The sequence below is a fragment of the Emydura macquarii genome, unplaced genomic scaffold, assembly GCF_026122565.2.
Source record: "Emydura macquarii macquarii isolate MOO-44397 ecotype Brisbane River unplaced genomic scaffold, CSIRO-AGI_Emac_v2 contig_3062, whole genome shotgun sequence".
NCBI lineage: Eukaryota > Metazoa > Chordata > Testudines > Chelidae > Emydura > Emydura macquarii.
The window spans coordinates 6,708,430-6,730,277 of record NW_027133199.1 but is presented as its reverse complement, the minus strand read 5'-3'; the positions used below and the strand labels follow the sequence as shown (position 1 = coordinate 6,730,277).

Genomic DNA, 21,848 nt, shown 5'->3' with positions numbered 1-21,848 from the left:
CCTGGTTGTTTTGATCTGTTGTCATAGGATGACTATGAATCACCAACATGATGTGACAGTGAAAAAGACAAATGTAATCCTAGGATGCATCAGGCAATGCATTTCCAGTAGAGACAGAGAAGCATTAATGCCATTGCAAAGGCACTGGTAAAATCCCATTTGGAATACTGTGTACAGTTCTGGTCACCCATGTTCAAGAAAGATTAATACAAACTGGAACAGGTGTAGAGAAGTGCTGCTATAAATTGTCCTGTTCTGTTCACTCCATCTGAAGCATCTGGCTATGGCCACTGTTGGAAACAAGATTCTGGTCTAGATGGACCATTGTTTTTACTCAGTATGGCCATTCTTATGTTATTATGATGATCAGGGGAATGGAGGGCTTATTTTATGAGAGGAGACTGGAAGAGCATGGCTTGTTTAGCCTTGCAAAAAAGAGGCTGAGAGGGGATATGATTGCTTTCTATAAATACATAGGTGGGTAAACACCAGGAAGGGTAAGGAGCTATTTAAGCTAAAGGACAGCGTTGGTGCAAGAACAAATGGGTATGTACTGAGTATGAACAAATTCAAGCTGGAAATTAGAAGAAGATTTCTAGCCAGCAGAGGGATGAGGTTCTGGAATAGCCTCCCAATAGGACTTGTATGGACAAACAATTAATTTTAAGAGAGGGCTAGACAAATTTATGAGTGTGATTATATGATGGGGTTGCTTGTGATGGTAGGGACAAGCCCTGGGGCTCATTTCCAGTTTGTCTTATGTTCCTAAAATCTCATGTGTCAGGGTTTCAGCCAGGCACCTGTGGGGATCTGGAAGGGATCCCCCCTACCTCCTCAAGTGTTCTGGTTTGTTTTGTTTTTGTTTTTTCTCTCCTTCCTTTGAAGCATTAGGGATGGCCACAGCTAGAGATGGGACATTGAATGGAGTGGGCCAGAGCCGTGAGGTGGCACTGAGCATTTTTTCACTCAGGTATTTGGCTGGCTGGCACCTGCTCAGGGTGCTCACATGCTCAGGGTCCCCAACAATTCCTTCCCAGCTCCAACTTTGTGGGTCCAGGAACGAATTGTCTCCCAGGTCAGATTGGCAGTGACCCTGGGGGTATTTTGCTTTCCTCTGCAGCATGTGGATGCTGGTCACTTGCTAAGATTATTTGAGTATATCTCACATACTCATTTCCCTGCCATTGCAGGGGCCTTGGACACTGTTGCACCTCAGTGCCTCCTAGGGTGACCAGATAGCAAGTGTGAAATATTGGGATGGGGTGAGGTGTAATTGGTACCTATATAAGAGAAAGACCCGGATATTGGGACTGTCCTTATAAAATTGGAACATCTGGCCACCCTAGTCCCTCCTGTTCTCTGCCTGTGACAAATAATAGTCTAGACTCCTGTGGGCTGTAATATTATGGTCTAATTTTGGTTGTTGGGTTTAGATTGTGAGTGTCAGTGGCCTGTGTTATGCATAATGTCAGACTAGATGAACTGGTGGTCCCTTCCGGCCTTTAACTCTATGACTTTATGCCTGCCCCCTTTTCAAAGTTTCCATATTGGAAACTTCAGTATCCTGGGAAATTAAATGCGATTGATGTCTTCAAATTCCATGCCAGCATCTCTGTGGAAGCTGGTGTATCATTCCACTATCACCTTGCATTCCTCATTCATTCCAATAGACTACATTTTATTTTTTCCCCCTCTGTCTTCACAGACAAGGTCAGCTCCTAGACTACTGCACTGGGCAGCACAGAATGGGGAGGAGGTGAGCAGCACTCAGTGCTGAAAGAACAGGTTCAGGACTATTTAGAAAAGTTGGACTTACACAAGTTCCATAGGGCCGGATGCAGTGCATCCGAGGGTGCTGAGGGTGTTGATTGATGTGATTGCAGAGCCATTGGCCATTATCTTTGAAAACTCGTGGCGATTGGGGGAGGTCCCAGATGATTGGAAAAAGGCAAATATAGTGCCTCTCTTCAAAAAACGGAAGAAGGAAAATCTGGAGAACTATGGACTAGTCAGCCTCATCTCAGTCCCCAGAAAAATCATGGAGCAGGTCCTCAAGGGATCCATTTTGAGGCACTTGGAAGAGAAGAAGGTGATCAGGAATAGTCAGCATGGATTCACCAAGGGGGTTGGACTAGATGACCTACTGCGGTCCCTTCCAACTCTAATATTCTATGATTCTATGCCTGACCAATCTGATTGCCTTCTATGATGAGATGACTGGCTCTGTGGATGTAGGGAAAGCCATGGACGTGGTATATCTTGACTTTAGCAAAGCTTTTGATGTGGTCTCCCACAGTATTCTTGCCTGCAAGTTAAAGAAGTATGGGTTGGATGAATGGACTATAAGGTGGACAGAAAGCTAGCTAGATCATCAGGCTCAATGGGTAATGATCAACGGCTCACTGTGTAGTTGGCAGGCGGTAACAAGCAGAGTGCCCCAGGAGTCAGTCCTGGGGCCAGTTTTGTTTAACATCTTCATCGATGATCTGGCGGATGGACAGGGTTGCACCCTTAGCAAGTTTGCAGATGACATTAATCTGGGGGGAGTGGTAGATACGATGGAGGGTAGGGTAATGATACAGACTGGTCTAGACAAATTGGAGGATTGGGCCAAAGGAAATCTGATGAGGTTCAACAAGGAGAAGTGCAGAGTCCTGCACTTAGGACGGAAGAATCCCATGCACTGCTACAGACTGGGGACCGACTGGCTAGGCAGCAGCTCTGCAGAAAAGGACCTGGGGGTTACAGTGGATAAGAAGCTGAATATGAGTCAACAGTGTGCCCTTATTGCCAAGAAGGTTAACAGAATATTGGGCTGCATTAGTAGGAGCATTGTCAGCAGATTGAGGGAAGTGATTATTCCCCTCTATTTGGCATTGGTGAGGCTGCATTTGGAGTATTGTGTCCAGTTTTGGGCCCCCCACTACAAAAAGGATGTGGAGAAGTTGGAGAGAGTCCAATGGAGGGCAACCAAATGATTAGGGGGCTGGAGCACAAGACTTATGAGGAGAGTCTGAGGGAACTAGGCTTGTTTAGTCTGCAGAAGAGAAGACTGAGGGGAGATTTGATAGCAGCCTTTAACTACCTGAAAGGGGGTTCAAGGGAGGATGGAACTAGGCTGTTTTCAATGGTAGCAGATGACAGAACAAGGAGCAATGGTCTCAAGTTGCAGTGGGGGAGGTCTAGGTTGGATATTAGGAAAAAGTTTTTCACTAGGAGGGTGGTGAAGCACTGAAATAGGTTATCTAGGGGGAGATGGTAGAATCTCCATCCTTAGAGGTTTTTAAGGCCCAGCTTGACAAAGCCCTGGCTGGGATGATTTAGTTGGGTTGGTCCTGATTTGGGCAGGAGGGGGTTTGACTAGATGACCTCCTGAGGTCCCTTCCAACCCTAATCTTCTATGATTCTAATATGGAACTAAATCCTGAAGTTTCAATCCATTATCTTCCACAACCTCAGCATCATCTGTGATTCTTCTTTCTTCCCACTCATCCCCACCTCTCATATCCAGTCTCCAGTGATGTGCTGTTACCTCTGCCTCTTTAATATCCTCCAAAACTGAGCTTTCTGCACTTTCTTGGCTGCTAAAACCTTTGTCTGGGCTGTGGTTGTCTCTCAGATTTATTATTACCAACCTTCTCTCTTGCAGTCTATATGTCACTTCTCTTCCCTGCAGGCTCTTCACAGCACCCCTCCACCTTAAATCCCTTCATTGGCCTTGTGACCAGTCTGTGCCCAGGGTAGCCACCTGAAAATGCCAAGGTCAGGGCAGGCTGTAAAAGGAGAGCAGATTCTCCCAACACTGGTGGATGACACTGAAGTCAGACTTCCCAACCAGCCACAAACAGTGCTTCTGATTCCCCACACTGGTTATCAAGAAGCAAAAATAAAAATATACACAGGCCCCTTTACTGCATTTCAGTCTGTGGCTCCCAATCGGCCACTATGGTCCAGTAAAGAGATCAGTTATTTAAAACTCTATGCTCTTTACCAAAAAGGTTTCTCCTGACCCCAAAAGGTCAGCCACACTACCAGATCAATATAAGTTTAGATCTTACCCAAAATGCCACGCTGCCAGCCAATCCTTTAGTAAATAAAACTAAAAGGTTTATTATAAAAAGAAAGAAACAAACTATAAGAGAAGTGTTAAAGGATTAAAGCAATCAGACAAATACAATTGATTTGAAAATCCATACATATCAGGTGTCTAGAAGAATTGTGGAGTTTGCAGGCTTGTACAGTCCCTCTGGTATACATCCAGTACCTGGATGGGTCTCAGTCCTTTTGTTTCACAGCTTCAGTTTAGTTGTAGACGAGTTGATCCAGAGGTAGGCTGAAGACCGAAGACAAAATGGATCTGGTGCAGCTGCCTTTTATGTCCTTTGGCTTTTGCCATGCTACTTGTGGAAATTTACAGGAACAAAATGGAGTCCAGAGTCACATGAGTAAGTCCTGGTGACTCATCAGGTATATCCCTGGCTTCTCCCCCTGGGCCCTTTGTACCTGTGAATTTCTTAATGGGCCATTAAGCAGGCTAGTGCTGCAGCCATGCTGTCTGGGGTGTCGCCCAGACACAGCACAATTTGAAATACAGATATATCAACCATATCCATAACTTCTATTACACATATAACACATGAACATAAACATGATCATCTTACTTAGCACATTATAGCTTTTCTAACGGTACCTGACATGGCATATCTCACATGAATTATTATGATTCTAATGTATTGATGTTAAAAAATATAAATGCCCCCCTCCAATCCAGCCAGCGTGACACCCCCAACGTGAGATTGGTGTAGAAGGGAGTAATCAGGGAGTAATACACCTCAAGGGCCCCCTAATTCAGCCAGCATCACAGACCTTTCTCTTACCTCATCTTATTCAACATTCTTGGCCTCCCCAGGCCCTACATAAATCTCACTGCTGCCTACACCTCTGATCTCACTTCTTACTTTAACTCCATACATTCCTCTCATTCTCCTCTTCTTACTGATCCTTTCCCTTCCCTTCTTTTGGCTTTGTGCCCTTGCCCATGCAGCCACTTTATTCATGCAGCAGTCTCCTATTTCTTGTCCACTGGGAGTCCTATTTCATGGCACCCCTAAAATCTCACATCTTCCAGGAATTCTTCCTACCTTGTTCCCCTCACCAATAATCTCTCTCCTGAACTGTTGGCCCGTAGCTTGCCTCATGTGTGTTAGTTACTGTTGTCTATTTTAAATTTTAAATTCCTTGGGGGCAGAGGATTCCTCTCCCTCTATCAGGTCTGTAAAGTCCAATGTAAATGCATTGATCCATATCTTTTAAATTAATAACAATGGCTGTTAATTGACAGGTGTCTGCAAGATAAGAGCACTGTATTAATAGGAAATCTTGTTGGCAGCTTCAACCAACTGCTGCATGGGTTGGGAATCAATACTAACCTCTCACCCATCAAAATGCTCCTCTCAAAGAAGGATATAGGCACTGCTACTGTTGCTGTTGCAATATCTGTCTTGTGCACAGAAGACTTTATATTTCTGTGCTGTCAGTCTGGCACTTTCTTCACATTTTTCACCACTACATGAAAAAGAAAAGTCTCTCTAGCTACAGAAACTCAAAGTATGGGGTATATTTTGGATGAGACATGTTTAAATGAAGCTTCTACTGTGAGCCACCCCACCGTCTTGTGAGTATAAGCGATTTTATGTTTCTGAGTGGTAGGCAAGTTCTGGGTGAATGGCACAGGGAGGCATGGGTCATTTCAGATCAGTTGAGCCACATGGATCTGCACCACTTTACACCAGCAGAGAATCTGGCCATCAGTGCTTTCCTGTATATCCACCTTCATCGTTAATACTCCATTATAGTCACATTTACCCAAATGAACTGATTGTATTTTATCTGTATTTATTTCCATTTAGGTGTATTTTCTTTGGTGTCATTCCAAGGATATTATCCAGTCTTTCAAAACACTTGAAAGGTAAAATGGGTATGATTTAGCTATAGAATGTTACTTCTAGTTTTAACATGTACTGTATTATCATATAAAAATGGTGAAAACTTTTGGAGTCTGATTCTGCTTTTACTTATATTTGTGTAAATTGGGTGCAACTCCATTTACTGGAGTAAGTGAGAGGGTGAATCATTATTTTTAAATCAATATTTTCCATTTAAACAGTGTTTATTCTTCTATAACAAAAATAGTCAAACAATATGCATATTTTTTCCACTGATTAAATCATGTAACGTGACTGCTACAGCATAGTAACTTTTGGAGTTACAAGTACCTTTCTCAAAATAAGGAAATATCAGCTGTATGTTTCAAGATTACAAACCACCATAATGTTTAATTTATTTAGCTGTCTGAAGGGTACTGGCATCAGTCACTCTTACGGTAGCTTGGATTCAGTGCCACACATTTGACAACATCTTAATTTGTTATGGGTGAATTCCTTCTTTGGACCAGATACAAATGTGCAAATATACTGTGGAACAAATTCTGCTCTGAGGTACGTAATATAGCTCCCATTGAAGTCAGATGGATTTGTGCACACATCTGAGGGCAGACCTTGGCATCTACAGCATGATTTACGTATCCCACTAATTGGAAACACTAAATACACTCAGATGGTCTTGAAATAGAGAACTATATTCTCTAAGTCTGGAGCTTGGGCGATCTCGATTCAATTCTCTGTTCTGCCACAGACTTCCTGAGTGACTTTGGGCAAGTCATTTAGTCTCTCTTCACCTCAGTTCCCCATCTGTATAATGGAATTAATAGTACTTACCTACCTCACAGGGCTGTTGTGAGGATAAATGTATCAGAGATTGTGAGGTGCTCAGATGGAGACCAGATAAGTGCCTAAGGTAGATAATATAAAGTCCTAGATTACAATGACTTTACCCATATCTTTATTCACAAAATAGGTATAGAATAGACAGCAGCAGTAAAACTTTCCTACCTTGCTCCCTAGAAGTTGGCCTGATTTCCAGAAACAGTGAGTCCCTGCAACCTGTATTGACTTCATTTGGAGCTATGAGAGCTCAGCATCTCTAAAATAAGGCTCAGTGTGTTTGAACTCTGGCTTGGAAGGAACACCACTAACAATGCTGACAGTAGTCTCCCATTTGCTTGCAAAAGTGTCAGCTAGTGTCAACTGTGCTACAGACAGAGAACGGAGATAACCAGCTGATTTCACATATGCGCACAAACTGAACCAGTGACCACCAGACAAATGTTTTTATATCCCATCCCCAAATTCCTGAGCTGCTCAGTTGTCTTACAATTACCTTAAAAAAGTCATTTCTCTTTTAGGGTACAATCCTTAAAAGCTGATATTAACTTTAGTGGGAATTTTGCCTGCATAAGGCTTATGTCCTCAGGAAATATTATGGACACACAGGCTATGTCTACACTGATGGTGGCAAAGTTGCCGCCGTCAGATCGATTTTTCTGGATCGACTGAGCAGTCAGTGAAGACCCGCTCAGTTGATCCAGAAGTCAACGTACTAAAACCACCTCCTCAAATGGCATAGCGCTGAGTCGACAGGAACACGGTTCCCGTCGGCGCAGTGCAGTAAAGACGGCGCACAGAAGAGAAGCACAGAAGTCGACAGGAGTTATGCAAGTTCTTTGCGTACTTTGCGTAACTCCTGTCAATGGCTGCCGAATCGCCGAGATAATTGTAGACCAAGCCACAGTCAGATAGGAAGGAAGGATTGAGTGTCAACTCCTGCTTTTCCCATCCCATCCTTTTTGGCTTTCTTTTTCTTTAAGACTCCAGTGGGGTCTCTCATGTGGGAATACAGATCAACATCTTCTGATCTCAGTGATAGCCCTTTTTATTTTTAATTAAATAGATGGAAATGTCAAACACTGTAGCATATATGAAAATACTTCTTAGAACTATGGTTGCACCAGCAGGCAGCATTCCAGCAGAGACAAAATTAAACCATGATTGAAAAGGAAATTAAAAAAAAATATAGACAACACCACTGAGAAAGGAGAAGAAATCAGCAAAAAGACTTACAGTGCATTAATGGCCAGAGATTAAATTTTCAGAAGGGCCTAAGTGACTTAGAAGTCTGAGTCATATTGACTTTCAGTAGGATTAAAGCTCCTCAGTCACATAAGTACATTTGAAAATTTTACCTCAGATCTTCATATGCCATCATTGATTTCAGAGTACCCTCTACCCCTAAATTTCAGATCAATAGCAACAATAAAATAGAATAGCTGAGGGATTTAATGCTCATCCTCCTGTCATCATCCATTGTATTGTATAATACAATGATGAAGTGCCACAGATGTAGGCCAACAAGTTTATCTGCTGATGCCTGACACATTTTTTATAATACTCATCTTGAAACATCAGTGCTAAACAAACTACAGGAACTGCGCCAAGTATTTATAGAAAACAAAGCAAGAAAATGACTCAGAAACCTCCCCTATGGGTTTTGTTCTCTTTAGGTTTGTGTGTAAATCCCATGAACGCCAATAAGAATTATGTAAGCATACAGCAAAGAAACTTGGTCAGTTCTTATGACTATATTTACTAAGGCTTTCTCATGTATTGAGTAGAGACAGGTGTGGTCCAGTGGCCCAAGTTTAGTACTAGGAGCCAGGAACGCATGAATCCTCATTTTGCCAGCAGTGATGACCCCCTCTGCGGCTCTTAGCATGTCTCTTTGTATCATGTTCTGCATGTTACTCAGCTACCTTACATAGTTACTGTGAGGAGTGAAATTGAAAGAGTGAGAGACAGTATGAGGTAATCCAGTGTGCTGTCTTGATCAAGGGAGGCAGTGTGGGCCAATGGACACAGCAATGGACAGGGAACCGGGAGAGCTGATTTCTATTCCTGGCTCTGCCACTGACCTGCTGTGTGACCTTGGGCAAGTCATTTTCACTCTGTTTTGTCTCCCACCCTTTGTTTGTCTTGTCAATTTAAATTGTAAGTTCTTTGAGCCAGGGACTTTTTCTCACTGTGTCTTTACACAGAGCCAATGAGGTCCTGATCTTGGCTGGGGCTTCTAAGTGCTATTGTTATACAAATAATACATATCTGACCAGACTTGGTTTTCATTTTTAGACAGGTTCCTGAGTCCTGAATTAAAAAGTCATATTTTATATTTTTTCAGCATCACAACTGTGAAAATCTACACACACTACCACTAACTAACACTGTTAGCAAGGTTTGGGGCCAGTTCATACAATTGTGGGAATGCTCTTGAAAACGTTTGTGATGTACTAGTTTTTTACTTCCATCATTAGCTCCAATGCAGCACTACAATAGAGACTTTGTTATATGCTGTTCAGTAACTCTTATGCAGTGTGACATTAAAACACATTGTTCTGTTTAATCATGTAAAAGACTATTCTTTTAGTTTATTTTCAGAATAATGCTTGCAGTGTGAGCAAGTGAAATAAGATCTGTTTATAAGTGGTCTGCTTGTAGTGTGTTACCTGTGAATCTGGGACTTTGTGCAAAGGTGAGATAAAGAATTGATCAGAGAATCTGCCCAGAAGAAGGAATGCAAACAGATTTGAAACTTGGTGCAAAAGAAAGAAGTCTGCGGTAAGCAGTGAGAAGTGGAGGGCCCAAGACTGGCTCACTCCATAGTATTTTACAATAATGGGTCAAAACATCAGTTTGCAATAGTTTTACTGTTATGTTTTGACCCATTATCCCACTGCTTACCCCAGACATCTTTCTCTTGCACCGAGTTTCAGATCGGTTCGCCTTCAGGAACTGAGATTTCAAAGCTGTTATGGTGTTTAACCACATAACTCCCATTTATTTTAGTTGGAACTGTGTGGCTAAATCCCCTATGTGGCTTTGACAGTTTCAACCAGGGAATCTCATTCAGTAGGTGAAAATGAATAGAGTGGAATGTGGAGAAGGCAGGGGAATCTCGGTAAGGAAAGAATGGCTACAGTGGGTGTGAGGAAGGAACACAGAATGCTTTTGGGATTCCTGGGCAGGAATGGGAGCAGCAGAGTTTATTAACATAAACCAATGCCTGTTTAGATTAGTAAATCATTGTCATAAATGTGAACTTTCATATGAACCTGTCCAGGAAGTTGCTATATAATCTATGGCTATTCCCAAAGAACGATATACATTAATTCTGGCAATAATGTCATCATATAAATATAAACAATGGCATCATATAAGGGATTGTAGCAAATAAGAGCAACATCCTACTTACAATTCAATTTAATACATTAAACCATTGCTTTCCTATAACATCCTGAAAGACCACTCATCTAGCCTGTTTCACCATGAAGCATACTGGGTAAGGAGGCTGTTTAGCATATGTTTTACTGCCATTGAGGACTAAAGTGGTGTCAAATGTTGTACTCAGCGCAAAGTGATGCATTCCATTTAAGATAGAAGGGGTACAATCTTTTGTACAGGTTGTATCAATAATTAAGCTATTTTCTAGGTTTGGGGTGATCCATTCTGTGTTTACAAATCTACTCCTGTGGACAAATGGAGTGTTAACAGAGTCAAAACACCAACTCAATGAACACAAGGAAAGACTAATCACACTTGGTTTTGGAAACATAACAGTAGGTAAGCTAAAGGGTTAGAACTTTTTTGGAACTTCTGCTATAATGCATGATCATTCTAAATATGGTATACCACCAGGTCAATGGAGAGTATTGTACCAGAGAGTCACCACTGAATAAATACCTAATAGTCATAGTAATGGCCCTGATTACCTGCAACTCCCATTTTCTTTAGTGGGAACTGATGGTGCTCAGCACCTTACCTAATCAGGGCCACCATAGGCTGTAAAAAAAAGGCATCTTGTAAACATTTGTTTTGATGTATAAAATCCCCCAAAGCACCCATTCAGTAAGGAAGCATGGAGGGTAAAGTGAACAAAGCATTTAATTGAGAGATTTTAATTGTTGCCATGTTACTAGTGGTAAGCATCTCTCATGGCATAGGCCCAATCTTGCAAAGTCTTCTCAGGTGAGGAGTCCCACTGAATTGAATGAAATTGCTCCAGTGGCAACCAAAGCAAATATTTCTTGAGGAAGGGAAACAAATTCCAGTCCCTATCCTGCCACTCCATCAGGGACCCTGTTCTGATCCCCACTCATTCCCGGGTTCTCCTCCTGCAGAGTTTCCCTTGGACAGGGAGTCTCTTCTTTCTCTTACTAACATGGTACATGAGCCGGCGGCACCAGGAGTTGAGTTCTCAGAGGACTCCCCTGCCCTCTGCCATACAGGAACAGACTCTCAGTGTGCCAAGGGAGGGATGGCCAGGTCCAATTTCAGTGGCTTTGCCACTCAGCCTAAACGATGCTCCAGATCATTCTGGCAGCAAGTGTACGGATTTAGAACTGGACCATTGCTTAAGTGGTCAGGCTGTGCTCCCCGCACCCGCCTCTGTAACCTATGGAACTTTAAGCAAGTGCAAAAGTTCTGGGGGAGAAAGGGGAAGCAGGATTCACTAACCCTATCCAGCCCCGCCCCCACAATTAACACCACTGATGTAAACATTCATGTTGGTGCTGGTTTGCCTTCTATATTGTAAGAATCTCTTCTTATATTGGACAATTTTCTCCATGATAATATGTCACAGACTTTGACAAATTATGGATGTGATCCTCTGAGGTGCTGAGCACCCTAAACTTCCAGTGAAATCAAGGGAAGTTGAGAGTAGTCAGTAGTTTAAATGGAAGTGAAATGCACTCAGAAGGTAAGAGTACTTCTCTTCCCCTCCCAAAATTATTCTGTAGGATTGTTTTTGAGCAAATGGGTGTGGGGGAGGAGGAGGAGGGAACCAGAGATTTGCAAAGAGTGAATACTTTTGCAGCTTCTGTGTAAATATTCTTTTCCCCCTGAGTGAATCCAATAGCACCTGGGATTTTAACAACCCCTTGTTTTGGTTTTCAAAAACCCAAACCAGCCATATTTTTGCCTCTCTCTATTGCCGATTAGCTGAAAATAGTTTGGAATTTTCCATTGCTCCCAGTAGAGTTCAAGTTAAACTCCAAAACTGGTAAAAAAAATAAACTGCTTAATAATATAGTCCACTTTTTCAAAAACTACCTCTGAAATCGGACCCACAGTTTCATACCTGCAATTTACAAGCACTGTCCCTTATAGGTACAAATAATAGACTCCAGATGCCCTGCTACTTGATTGCTGCTGCAGATCCAGTAGATATGTAGTTCAGAGATTTTCTCCAGTTGTACTGCAGGTAGCACTGGCAGTCTGTGGAGTACGTGCCAGTGGCCAGTAGTGAGCAGGTTACTGGCTCTCCTTCAAGTTTCCATCTGTTAAATTGCATTTAGAGAGATAGCTAAAATATGTTCAAAACATTCCTAATATTACTTTTCTATGCAATAAATGGCTATAGTTGCCACAGAGATTATGCAATTGCAAATAGTAAAAGATAGTCCATGAAATTGTGGATTACTGGGGTAGGTGATCCATGAGACAACCTCTGTATTAACATGTGAACCACACCAAGAACTGATTTGAGAACTCTATTTGTTTGCACTTCTGTGTAGTTTGCCTAAAAACAAAAACAAAACAAAAAAAATACAGGCACAAATAAGGCACAAAAAAGGCTACAGAGTTGATCCTGGCAATTACAGGCTGGTAAACCTAACTTCAGTAACAGGCAAATTGATTGAAACTATAGTAAAGAACAGAATTATCAGATATATAGATGAACATGATTTGTTGAGGAGTGAACATGTCTTTTATAAATGAAAATCATGCTTCACCAATCTATTATAATTCTTTGAGGGTGTCAACAAACGTGAACAATGGTGATCCAGTTCATATAGTGAAGTTGGGCTTTCAGAAGGTCTTTAACAAGGTCCCTCAGCAAAGGCTCTTAAGGAAACTAAGCAGTCATGAGGTAAGAGGGAAGCTCTTGGATCCTCTCATGGATCAGTAACTGGTTAAAAGATAGGAAACAAAGGGTAGGAATAAATATTCAGCTTTCACAGTGGAGAGAGGTAAAGAGCGGGGTACCCAAGGGATCTGTATCGGGACCAGTGTTGTTCAACAGATTCATAATTGACCTAGAAAAAGGGGTAAATAGTGAGGTGGCAAAGTTTGCAGATGATACTAAATTACCCAAGATCATTAGGTCCAAAATGGACTGTAAAGAGTTACAAAGGAAGGGATCTCACAAAACTGCGTAACTGGGCAACAAAATGGTAGAGGAAATTCAATGTTGATAAATGCAAAGCAATGCATATAGGAAAATGTAATCCCAACTATACATACAAAATGATGGGGTCTACATTGGCTGATAACACTCAAGAAAGAGATCTTAGCATCACTGTAGATAATTCTCTGAAAACATCTGCTCAGTTTGCAGCAACAGTCAAAAAAGCTAACAGAATGTTAGGTACCATTAGAAAGGAATAGATATGACAGAAAATATCTCAATGCCACTATATAAATCCATTGTATACCCACACCTGGAATATTGCTTCTAGTTTCCTCATCTCAATAAAGATATATTAGAATTGGAAAAAGTATAGAGAAGGGCAACAAAAATGGTTAGGGGTATGGAACATCTTCCATACATGGAGAGATTAAAAAGACTGGGACTGTTCAGCTTGGAAAAGAGATGATTAATGGGGGATATGGTAGAGTTCTATAAAATCATGAATGGTGTAGAGAAAGTGAATAAGGAAGTGTTATTTATCCCTTCACATAACACAAGAACCGGGGGTCAATTGATGAAATTAATAGGCAGCAAGTTTAAAACAAAGCTAAGGAAGCACTTCTTCACATGAAGCATAGTCAACCTGTGGAACTCATTGCCAGGGGATGTTGTGAAGGCCAAAAGTATAACTGGTTTAAAAAAAGAATCAGATAAATTCATGGAGATTAGGTCCATTAATGCCTATTAGCCAAGATGATCAAGAATGCAAACTTTTGGTGCACCTTTTGGTGTTCCTAAACACCTGACTACAAGAAGCTGGGAGTGGATGACAGGGAGTGGATGACTCTATAAAGTGGCCTCTATTGTTCACTCACTTTGAAGCATCTGGCACTGGCCACTGTTGAAAGAAGCCATAGTGGGCTAGATGGACCAATGGTCTGACCCAGGATGGCTGTTCTTATGTTGAACAGCACAGGTGCCAGTATAGCTCCTTGGGGGATGCTGTTATTTACTTCTCCCCATTGTGAAAATTGTCCATTTATTCCTAACCTTTGTTTCCTTTTTTAACCAGTTACTGATCCATGAGAGGACCTTTGCTCTTATCCCATGGCTGCTTTGTTTGTTTAACAGCTTTTGATGAGGGACCTTGTCAAAGGTTTTTGGAAAAGTCTTAGTACGCTATAGTTGTGGCCTGCTTGAAAATTTGTCTCATAATATGTAAATTTATATATTACTGATAAATTCAATCCAAAAGAAAAGTGATAATTAGTTTCTCCTTACTATCCTGACAAGATTAAGTGTGTGTTTTCCCTACAACAGTTGATAGAACCCCTTATTCATCATTTGGCAGATAAATGGGAAGGGAACTGATTTTTAAATATTTTGTTTTAAATAAAAAATTGGTAAGATTTAAGTGTAAGTATAAAAGGACCAATTATCCTGTCACTTACACATGTGTAAATCAGGAATAGTCAGTGGAGTGTACAGCTGTGGTGTATAGCTGAGAGGGGAATTAGGCCTCTATACCATTAGAATTCAATTCTGCATCTGCTCCAGATGTGGAACTCCTACTGGCTTCTGTAGGAACGTCATCTGCAGAAGGGCTGCAGAATCAAGCCCCTACTGGTTGGATATCTTAAGTATTTTAAATCCAATTTCGTTCTCATCAAAATGGTGCTGAACTTTAAGAGATGTGTGTGTAATTTTAACATTCATGTTTGTTGAGGATTTTGCCTAGAAATTGTAAAAAGGCTATAGTCCAAGTTTTGGAGGAGGTGCAAAAGTTGCTGTCAGACTAGTGGTTTTAGTGTCCAACACCCAGATAATTTTGTTTTTGCAGGTGACTAAATGTACAACATCAGCTGTCTGACAGAAATCATCATTCTCCCTGTTGTAGGTGTTCTCATTTAAAAGAAAAAACATTTATTGCACCAGAGAATCTAATCTTTCTCCTTTTTTACTTTTAGATGACCATGCACCTCAATGTAATTGTACAACAGCAAATCTCTGTTCGATATTTTCTCAAGGAATATATTACCTGTATCCCTTCAACATAGAGTATCATATTTTAGCATCCACAGTACTTTATGTCGTATGGAAGAATATCGGACGCAAAGTAGAACACCACCAACAACACAAAACCCAGTTCAAGTTTCACGGTATAGCAGTGGGCATGATTTTTGGACTAATTGTGCTGATAAGCACAATAGCGATCGTTGTTGTGTACTTAATTCAGATAGGACGTTCAAAACACAAGAGCGAGTTAGCACTTATTATGTTTTACATATATGCTGTCTCCGTACTGACTCTCATGTGTGCAGCTGGAATTGTCGCCCTTCTAATTTACAGACTAGAAGAAAGATCACTGGATAATTCAAAAAATCCTGCCAGGAAACTTGATGCAGACCTATTAGTTGGTACGGCTTCAGGTTCCTGGCTCCTCTCGTGGGGCTCTATCCTAGCAATTATCTGTGCCCAGGACCATCCAGCATACACATGGTACAATCTGCCTTATTCCATCCTGGTAATTATTGAGAAATATATTCAGAACGTCTTTATCATTGAGTCCATACATCGTGAAGAGGAAAAGGTGAATGATGACATTAAAACTCTTCGAATAGTGACTGTATCCAGTGGGAGCACTCTGTCACTTACCCCATTATACAAAGAAATTTACAATGGAGCAGCTGATATGGACAATGGAAAGTTACCATACATGTTGAATGAGAATATCTGTGTGAAAGAAAGAAGTGGCAGTGATGATTTTGATGAAGTCAGGAGTCCAACCAGCAGTCCAGTTACACACTCAACCTCATTGTATAGTCGAAACTCAGTTAATAATAAGAGGAGAGTCCTGAGGAACATTGCAGCATTTTTATTCTTGTGTAATCTTTCGGTAAGGTATTTTGAATGTAATTCCCAAAATGAATACCAAAAAGCTCCCTAAAACCACCAAGACTGAGAAGTATATTAATGTTACTCACTTTTACTCTTTATAATAAGTGAATTGTAGTGCTTGTGAAAGAAGGTGGATTGACTGCACCATTGGGGAATAACATCTGCTTAGAAGGGGAATAGGCATGAGAGAAGGTATTTAACCTTGAAGACTAAAGTCTGTTTATCTGTCCTGCAGTACAGGAACTGCACAGGCGGTGATCCCTGTCCTGTCAATTAGCCCTACTAATGACCTGGAGAATTACTTACACAGGAGAAAAGAGTAATTCAGTCTCAATCCTTGGTTTTTCTGTTGAGGCTGCTAACAAGACAGGATGTAATTAGTGACAGTTATAGTGTGGATAGTGGTCCAATAGAAGACTCCCAATGCACTTCAGATTGGCCACTCAGTAGCTGACAATTTATTGTTCTTTGTCAGCCAGATTTGAACCAGTGATCTATTGGTATAACATTCCAGGGGCCTATTGCCAGCCTTTTGAGACAGGCACCCAGCCAGCCCTCTCCCCATTCTGAGAATGATGTCATATCCACATCATTATGACTTCACAGTTCTTCTTTTTGGGTACATCTACACTGTAGCTGGAGGTGTAATTTCCAGCTCAGGTAAATGCATTACCTTTTTGATTGAACTAGTGTGCTGAAAACAGCGGTGTAATCTCAGTGGTGCGAGCAGCTGCATGGGCTAGCTGCCTGAGTACTTACCTAAAAATAAGATTGTACATGGGTGGCTAGCTAGTGCCACAACCTCCTCTGCCAAACAGATTTGCTTTGAGGACGCTGACAATACAAAACCCATTAAAAGCCCATTGTTTAGCTTGTGTATGAGAAGCTGATGCCTGCAAATAATACATTTTTAGGCTAAACCTTGTAGGTAGTTATGTAAAAATTTACTGTACATAACTACATTACCACCCACGTCCCACAATCACAAACCAGAAACACTATGGACCTGATTCTGTGACATACTAAACTTCCTCAACTGACAGCGCTCATCACCTTCTAAAATAGGACCCTATTCTGTGAAATAACTAGCCCTAAATTGTATGTTTAACATAATGGTAAAAACGGGCCCATCCATGGGATCCTTGTCTACACTAGGGCTCCCACTAGTACTAGGAATGGTTCAGCTGTCCCTGCGATAACACCTGTGGGAATTGTTTCTGTGAAACTTCCCAGTGTAACATGGCTTAAGGAGTTTATTTATCTGTCAACCCAATACACAAATGTAGCTCTCATTAAAGTAACTATTAATTATGCACACACACTAAGGCAAGAATCTCTTGATGATAATGGTTCATTCACTTGCTGTGGAATTGTTTTATAAAAGTCATGAAGACCCCGATTTTTAAAGGTATTTAGGCATAGCTCTGCTCAGCACTGCAAGGCCCAAGGGCAAGTTGTAAAGTTATTTCAGTGCCTGAAGATGAAGGTAGGTGCCTGAGGCCAGATTTTGAAAGGTATTTAGGTGCCTAAAGGTGCAGACAGCTCTTTTTTAGTGGGATTTTCAAAAGCTCCTATGCACCTAACTATGCTTGGGCATGTTGGAAAATCCCACTGGCACCTATCTGCATTTCAGGCACCTATATGCCTTTAAAAATTTGGCCCTTAGGAGCCAAAGTTGCATTGAACATCAGCGGGACTTTAGGCTCCTATATACTCTTGAAAATGCAACTTAGTTGTCTCATTCATTTAGGCTGTAAATGTTGAGTGGCACAATCCCTAAATAGTTTTAAAGATCTGGGCCTAAAAACTGACAGTGCTTTCCAGCAATTTTGCTATTGGAACTAAGCAATATACATTATATTGTAAGTGCAATAAGTCTTCCATTACAAGCCACCTCTTAATGTATTATATGGAATAGGAACTCAGGCCAAATCTGTTAGCTCTAAGCAAGACAAAGGGCCTGATTCTCTTTTTGCTTACACTGGAATAAATCAGGAGTAACTGCTGAAATCCATGTGAGTGGAGAACTGGGCTCATAGGTCTCTGACACGGAATTATATTAGCTCATTTGCAGCATAGTAAGAATGAACATGTCATATCACAGTCACAGTACGCAAGCATTATGATGATGATGACTGACACCAGTATTGTTTTCTTTCCATGCAGCTTTGGATTCCACCAGCATTTGGTTGCCGCCCAGAGTATGACAATGGACTGGAAGAAATAGTTTTTGGCTTTGAACCTTGGATAATTGTTGTTAACCTTGCGATGCCTTTTTCTATTTTCTATCGTATGCATTCAGCTGCCTCACTCTTTGAAGTCAATTGCAAAACATAATCTATATAGAGTCTATCACTGAAAAATTGGTTGAATGCATAACTGAATAAATGAAAGGCTGGAAGAATGAATCTACCAGCAGCTGTTTGATACTTAATATGTTCTACAACTATTTTAATAAACAAGACTATAGTTAATAGAACTTAACATTCAATATAATTCCCCCCCCTTCCAAATTTTACTGTATTTTTTAGACAGACTTTTCTATGTTATTGTAGAGTAAAGTTAATCAAAATGTCTCTGAATCTTTTGATGTCTAAATCATCTGAGGCTCACCGTGTGGAAACAAGGTATATTCTCAGTGTTATTTGTACCCATGCAGTTTTCCTCTGAATATTGCCTCTGAAGTGGATTTTTCAAAAATTAGAAGCAAAGATCCCATTGATTTTCCATCAGTCCCATGCTCCTAAATTACTTATGCACCTTTGAAAATCTCACCCTCAATTTTTAGCAAGATGTTTTATAACATAAACTGGAAACAATCTTATTTAGATGGGGAAATAGTATGCTTAATTTTCTGACTGAGAAAAATAATATGTTGTTATGTTCCTGAGTATACTGTTTGAAAATATAGAAACTATATAGATTTAGATATGGTACTGTACATAATTCCTTATGAATTAAATATGATTTTATCCATGAATCCTCATTGTTTTATACTTACTATATGAAATAACTTGAATAAAATTAATTTCTTTAATTGTTCAGGTTGGTTTCCAGATCTTTGAAACTGTTTGAGGGGAAAGCTAGTCTTGTAGTTTATGTTCAACTCCAGGTGATCAGTGTTTATTCACAGCACTGCCACAAACTTTCCATGTGACTTTGGAGAGGTTGCTTAGTTTCTCTGTACCTCCATTCTCCTGTTTGTAAAATGAGGATAATAATACCTATTTATCTCACACTGGTGCTGTGAGGCTTAGCTAATAATGCCTGTGAAGACTGGCAGGATCCTTGGGTGGAAAATCACACAGAAATATAATAGTGTAATTGTTATTTTTCATGAGCTGTTGGAACCATGAATATGTGGTGTCAGGAACATAGGAACTGCTATATTGAACCAGGTTAGTGGACCAGTGGTCTCTGACAGTGGCCCATACCAGATGCTTCAGGGGAAAGAGCAAGAAACTTGCCATATGCCATTATGGAATAACCTACCTACAAGGAAAGGGGTAACAGGAATAAATAGTGTTTACTCCCACCCTGCCCTACAGATTTTCCAGTTCTCTTATACCACACCAACTGTTGGAGTATAAGTGCTTTTAGGGCTGCATAAAGTTCCTTACTGTGAGAGGCTTAAGGAACTCAATCTATTTATTTTATGAAAAAGAAGATCACAAGGTGACTTGATTACAGTGTGTAAATACCTTCACATAGAGAAAATACCAGGGAGTCAAGCATCCTTTAATCCAGAAGAGAGCCAATGGCTGGAAGCTGAATTCAGAGAAATTCTAATGAGAAATTAGGCACAAATATTTAACACTGATAGTGATTAACCATTGGAAAAAAACTACCAAAGGAAGGATTACCCTTCTTAAATTCAACTGATAAAAACAACAATTTTGCCTGCATGCCACTAGGTGGTGTTCTTACATCAATAAAAAAATTGAATTCATGGCAAAACAGGAATAGTGCAGTAAATAATTTAAGTGATTAGATTTAAGGAGCACTTTGTATCCCCACTGCTTTGTTTTTATTCTGTGAAATATTAGGTGAGCAGGTGAAGTTCCATGTAGCTTATCTACTGCACTTTATGGGCTAGATTCATGAAAGGTCTTAACCACGAGAGTTCTGTGGCACTTTAAAAACTAACAAATTTAATTTCAAAGGTCTTAGGCACCTTATTGCCACTTTAGGTGCCTAAATCCCAGACTCAGCCTCCACTGGAATTCACAAAAACCTCCGCTCAGCTGCCCCAAGTCCAGTAGATGCCTAAACTTGCTCAGCACCTAAAGTTCCCTAGGCGCCTACGTTTCTACCTCTGAGCATGCACACTGTAGCCCATGCCAAGAGTTTGGATGCTTAAGGCCAGAGCGATTCCCTAACAAGGGAAGATAGACATTCATCTGCCTAACTCCCCTGCAGGGCGTGCTCTGGTAAACAAACTCAGAGCTCACCTACCAGACTGGCCCCTTTAAGCAAGCTTCCACGCTACTGACACCACCCAATGGCACAGCTACGATGGGGCAAGTGGTGCAGTCATGCCAGGGCCCATGAGGTTATAGAGGCCCAGCCAGAGGAAGTGGTGCTCTGGCACTTCACCTGGAGCACAGGTCATGACGGAGGCGTGGACAGGCCAAACCCGAGCAGTGCTGCAAACCTGTGTGTCCAGTCACAACCTCACTAATCACTCAAATTTGAACTGCACCAAGTGAGTGCGGGGTGGGCAATGGTAGCGAGCAGAGCAGGTCCGGGAGAAGCTGCCCAGGCTTGGGAGAGGAGCAGAGTGCTAAGCCAGGGGTGCACTGGTCTGTGGCCAGGAAGGTTCCAGAAGCAGTGGGGGAGTGGATGGGGGCAAGTTGTTGGTGGGTTATGGGGAGAGTAGGGAGTGTTGGAGGGCTGCAGAGTGAGGTGGTGGGGGAGGTAAGAGGGACTGTGAGAGGAATGGAGGATGTTGGGAAGCAGTGGGGTAGGCTGGGGGCTGTGATGTTGGGGGTGAGCAAAATTTTAGATTTGGGAAGAGGACCCCTAACCTATTCTTGCACCAGGACCCTCTGGGGCCTTCTGCCCCATAACTTTTAGTCCAGTAGTTAAGGTACTCACCTGCAATGTGGGAGACCACCCAATTCCACTCCCAGGGTGGGAAGAAAAGGATTTGAGCCAGGAATCTGCCGCTTTCTAGGTGAGTGCTCTACCGCATGGGCTATGGGATATTCAGATAGAGGGCTCTCTCAGTCTCTCCTGTTGAAACAGTTCCACTGTGACTAAATCATGAAAGGGTAATTGGGTCAGAAAGCAAGAGTAAGCACAAGATTGACTCTGTCGCCTGGTGGTTAGTGCACTCCTGTGGGAGGTGAGAAACTCACAATCCAATCTCCCTGCTGCAATGATTTAGCACGCACCCTTTGGCTTGGTATCTCCCATGGGCTAATGTAGGTGAGGAGCTGCCTAACATGCTAGTTTTTGCAAGTCCCTTTTAGAAGCATCTCTCTCTTCCCATTCATTGTATAGGGAGGGTAGGCATCAAATGCAGGCATTATCAATCCCAGGGATTTCTAGATGCCCAAAAGTTACCTGTAGTGACACTCAACATCAACACATAATTTTCTTTGTTAATCTAGCACTATATATATTTTTTGCACCTTCCTCAGAAGCATCTGGTGCTGGCCATTGTTGGAGACAGGATACTGGACTAGATGGGCCACAGGTGTGATTGGGTCAAGTCCTTTGTTCTGCAAAATTCTTTTACTTGAACCACCAAAATGTACATGTTCTTAAAATGAGTCACCGCATGATCACATTGCTGTAACCTCTGT

General features: G+C 41.4%; 1 protein-coding gene across 1 annotated transcript in view; it reads left to right on the top strand.

Moving 5' to 3' along the window:
• The window catches only part of OTOP1 (otopetrin 1), a 30,138-nt gene extending 11,027 nt beyond the window's left edge, over positions 1–19,111 (top strand). The window contains exons 3-6 of the mRNA XM_067530315.1: positions 5,910–5,968; positions 10,438–10,568; positions 15,108–16,036; positions 18,205–19,111. Of these exons, the coding sequence (XP_067386416.1) occupies positions 5,910–5,968; positions 10,438–10,568; positions 15,108–16,036; positions 18,205–18,375 (1,290 nt within the window). The 3' untranslated portion in view covers positions 18,376–19,111. The remainder of the gene's footprint in view (positions 1–5,909; positions 5,969–10,437; positions 10,569–15,107; positions 16,037–18,204) is intronic.
• The last annotated feature ends 2,737 nt before the right edge of the window (positions 19,112–21,848 follow it).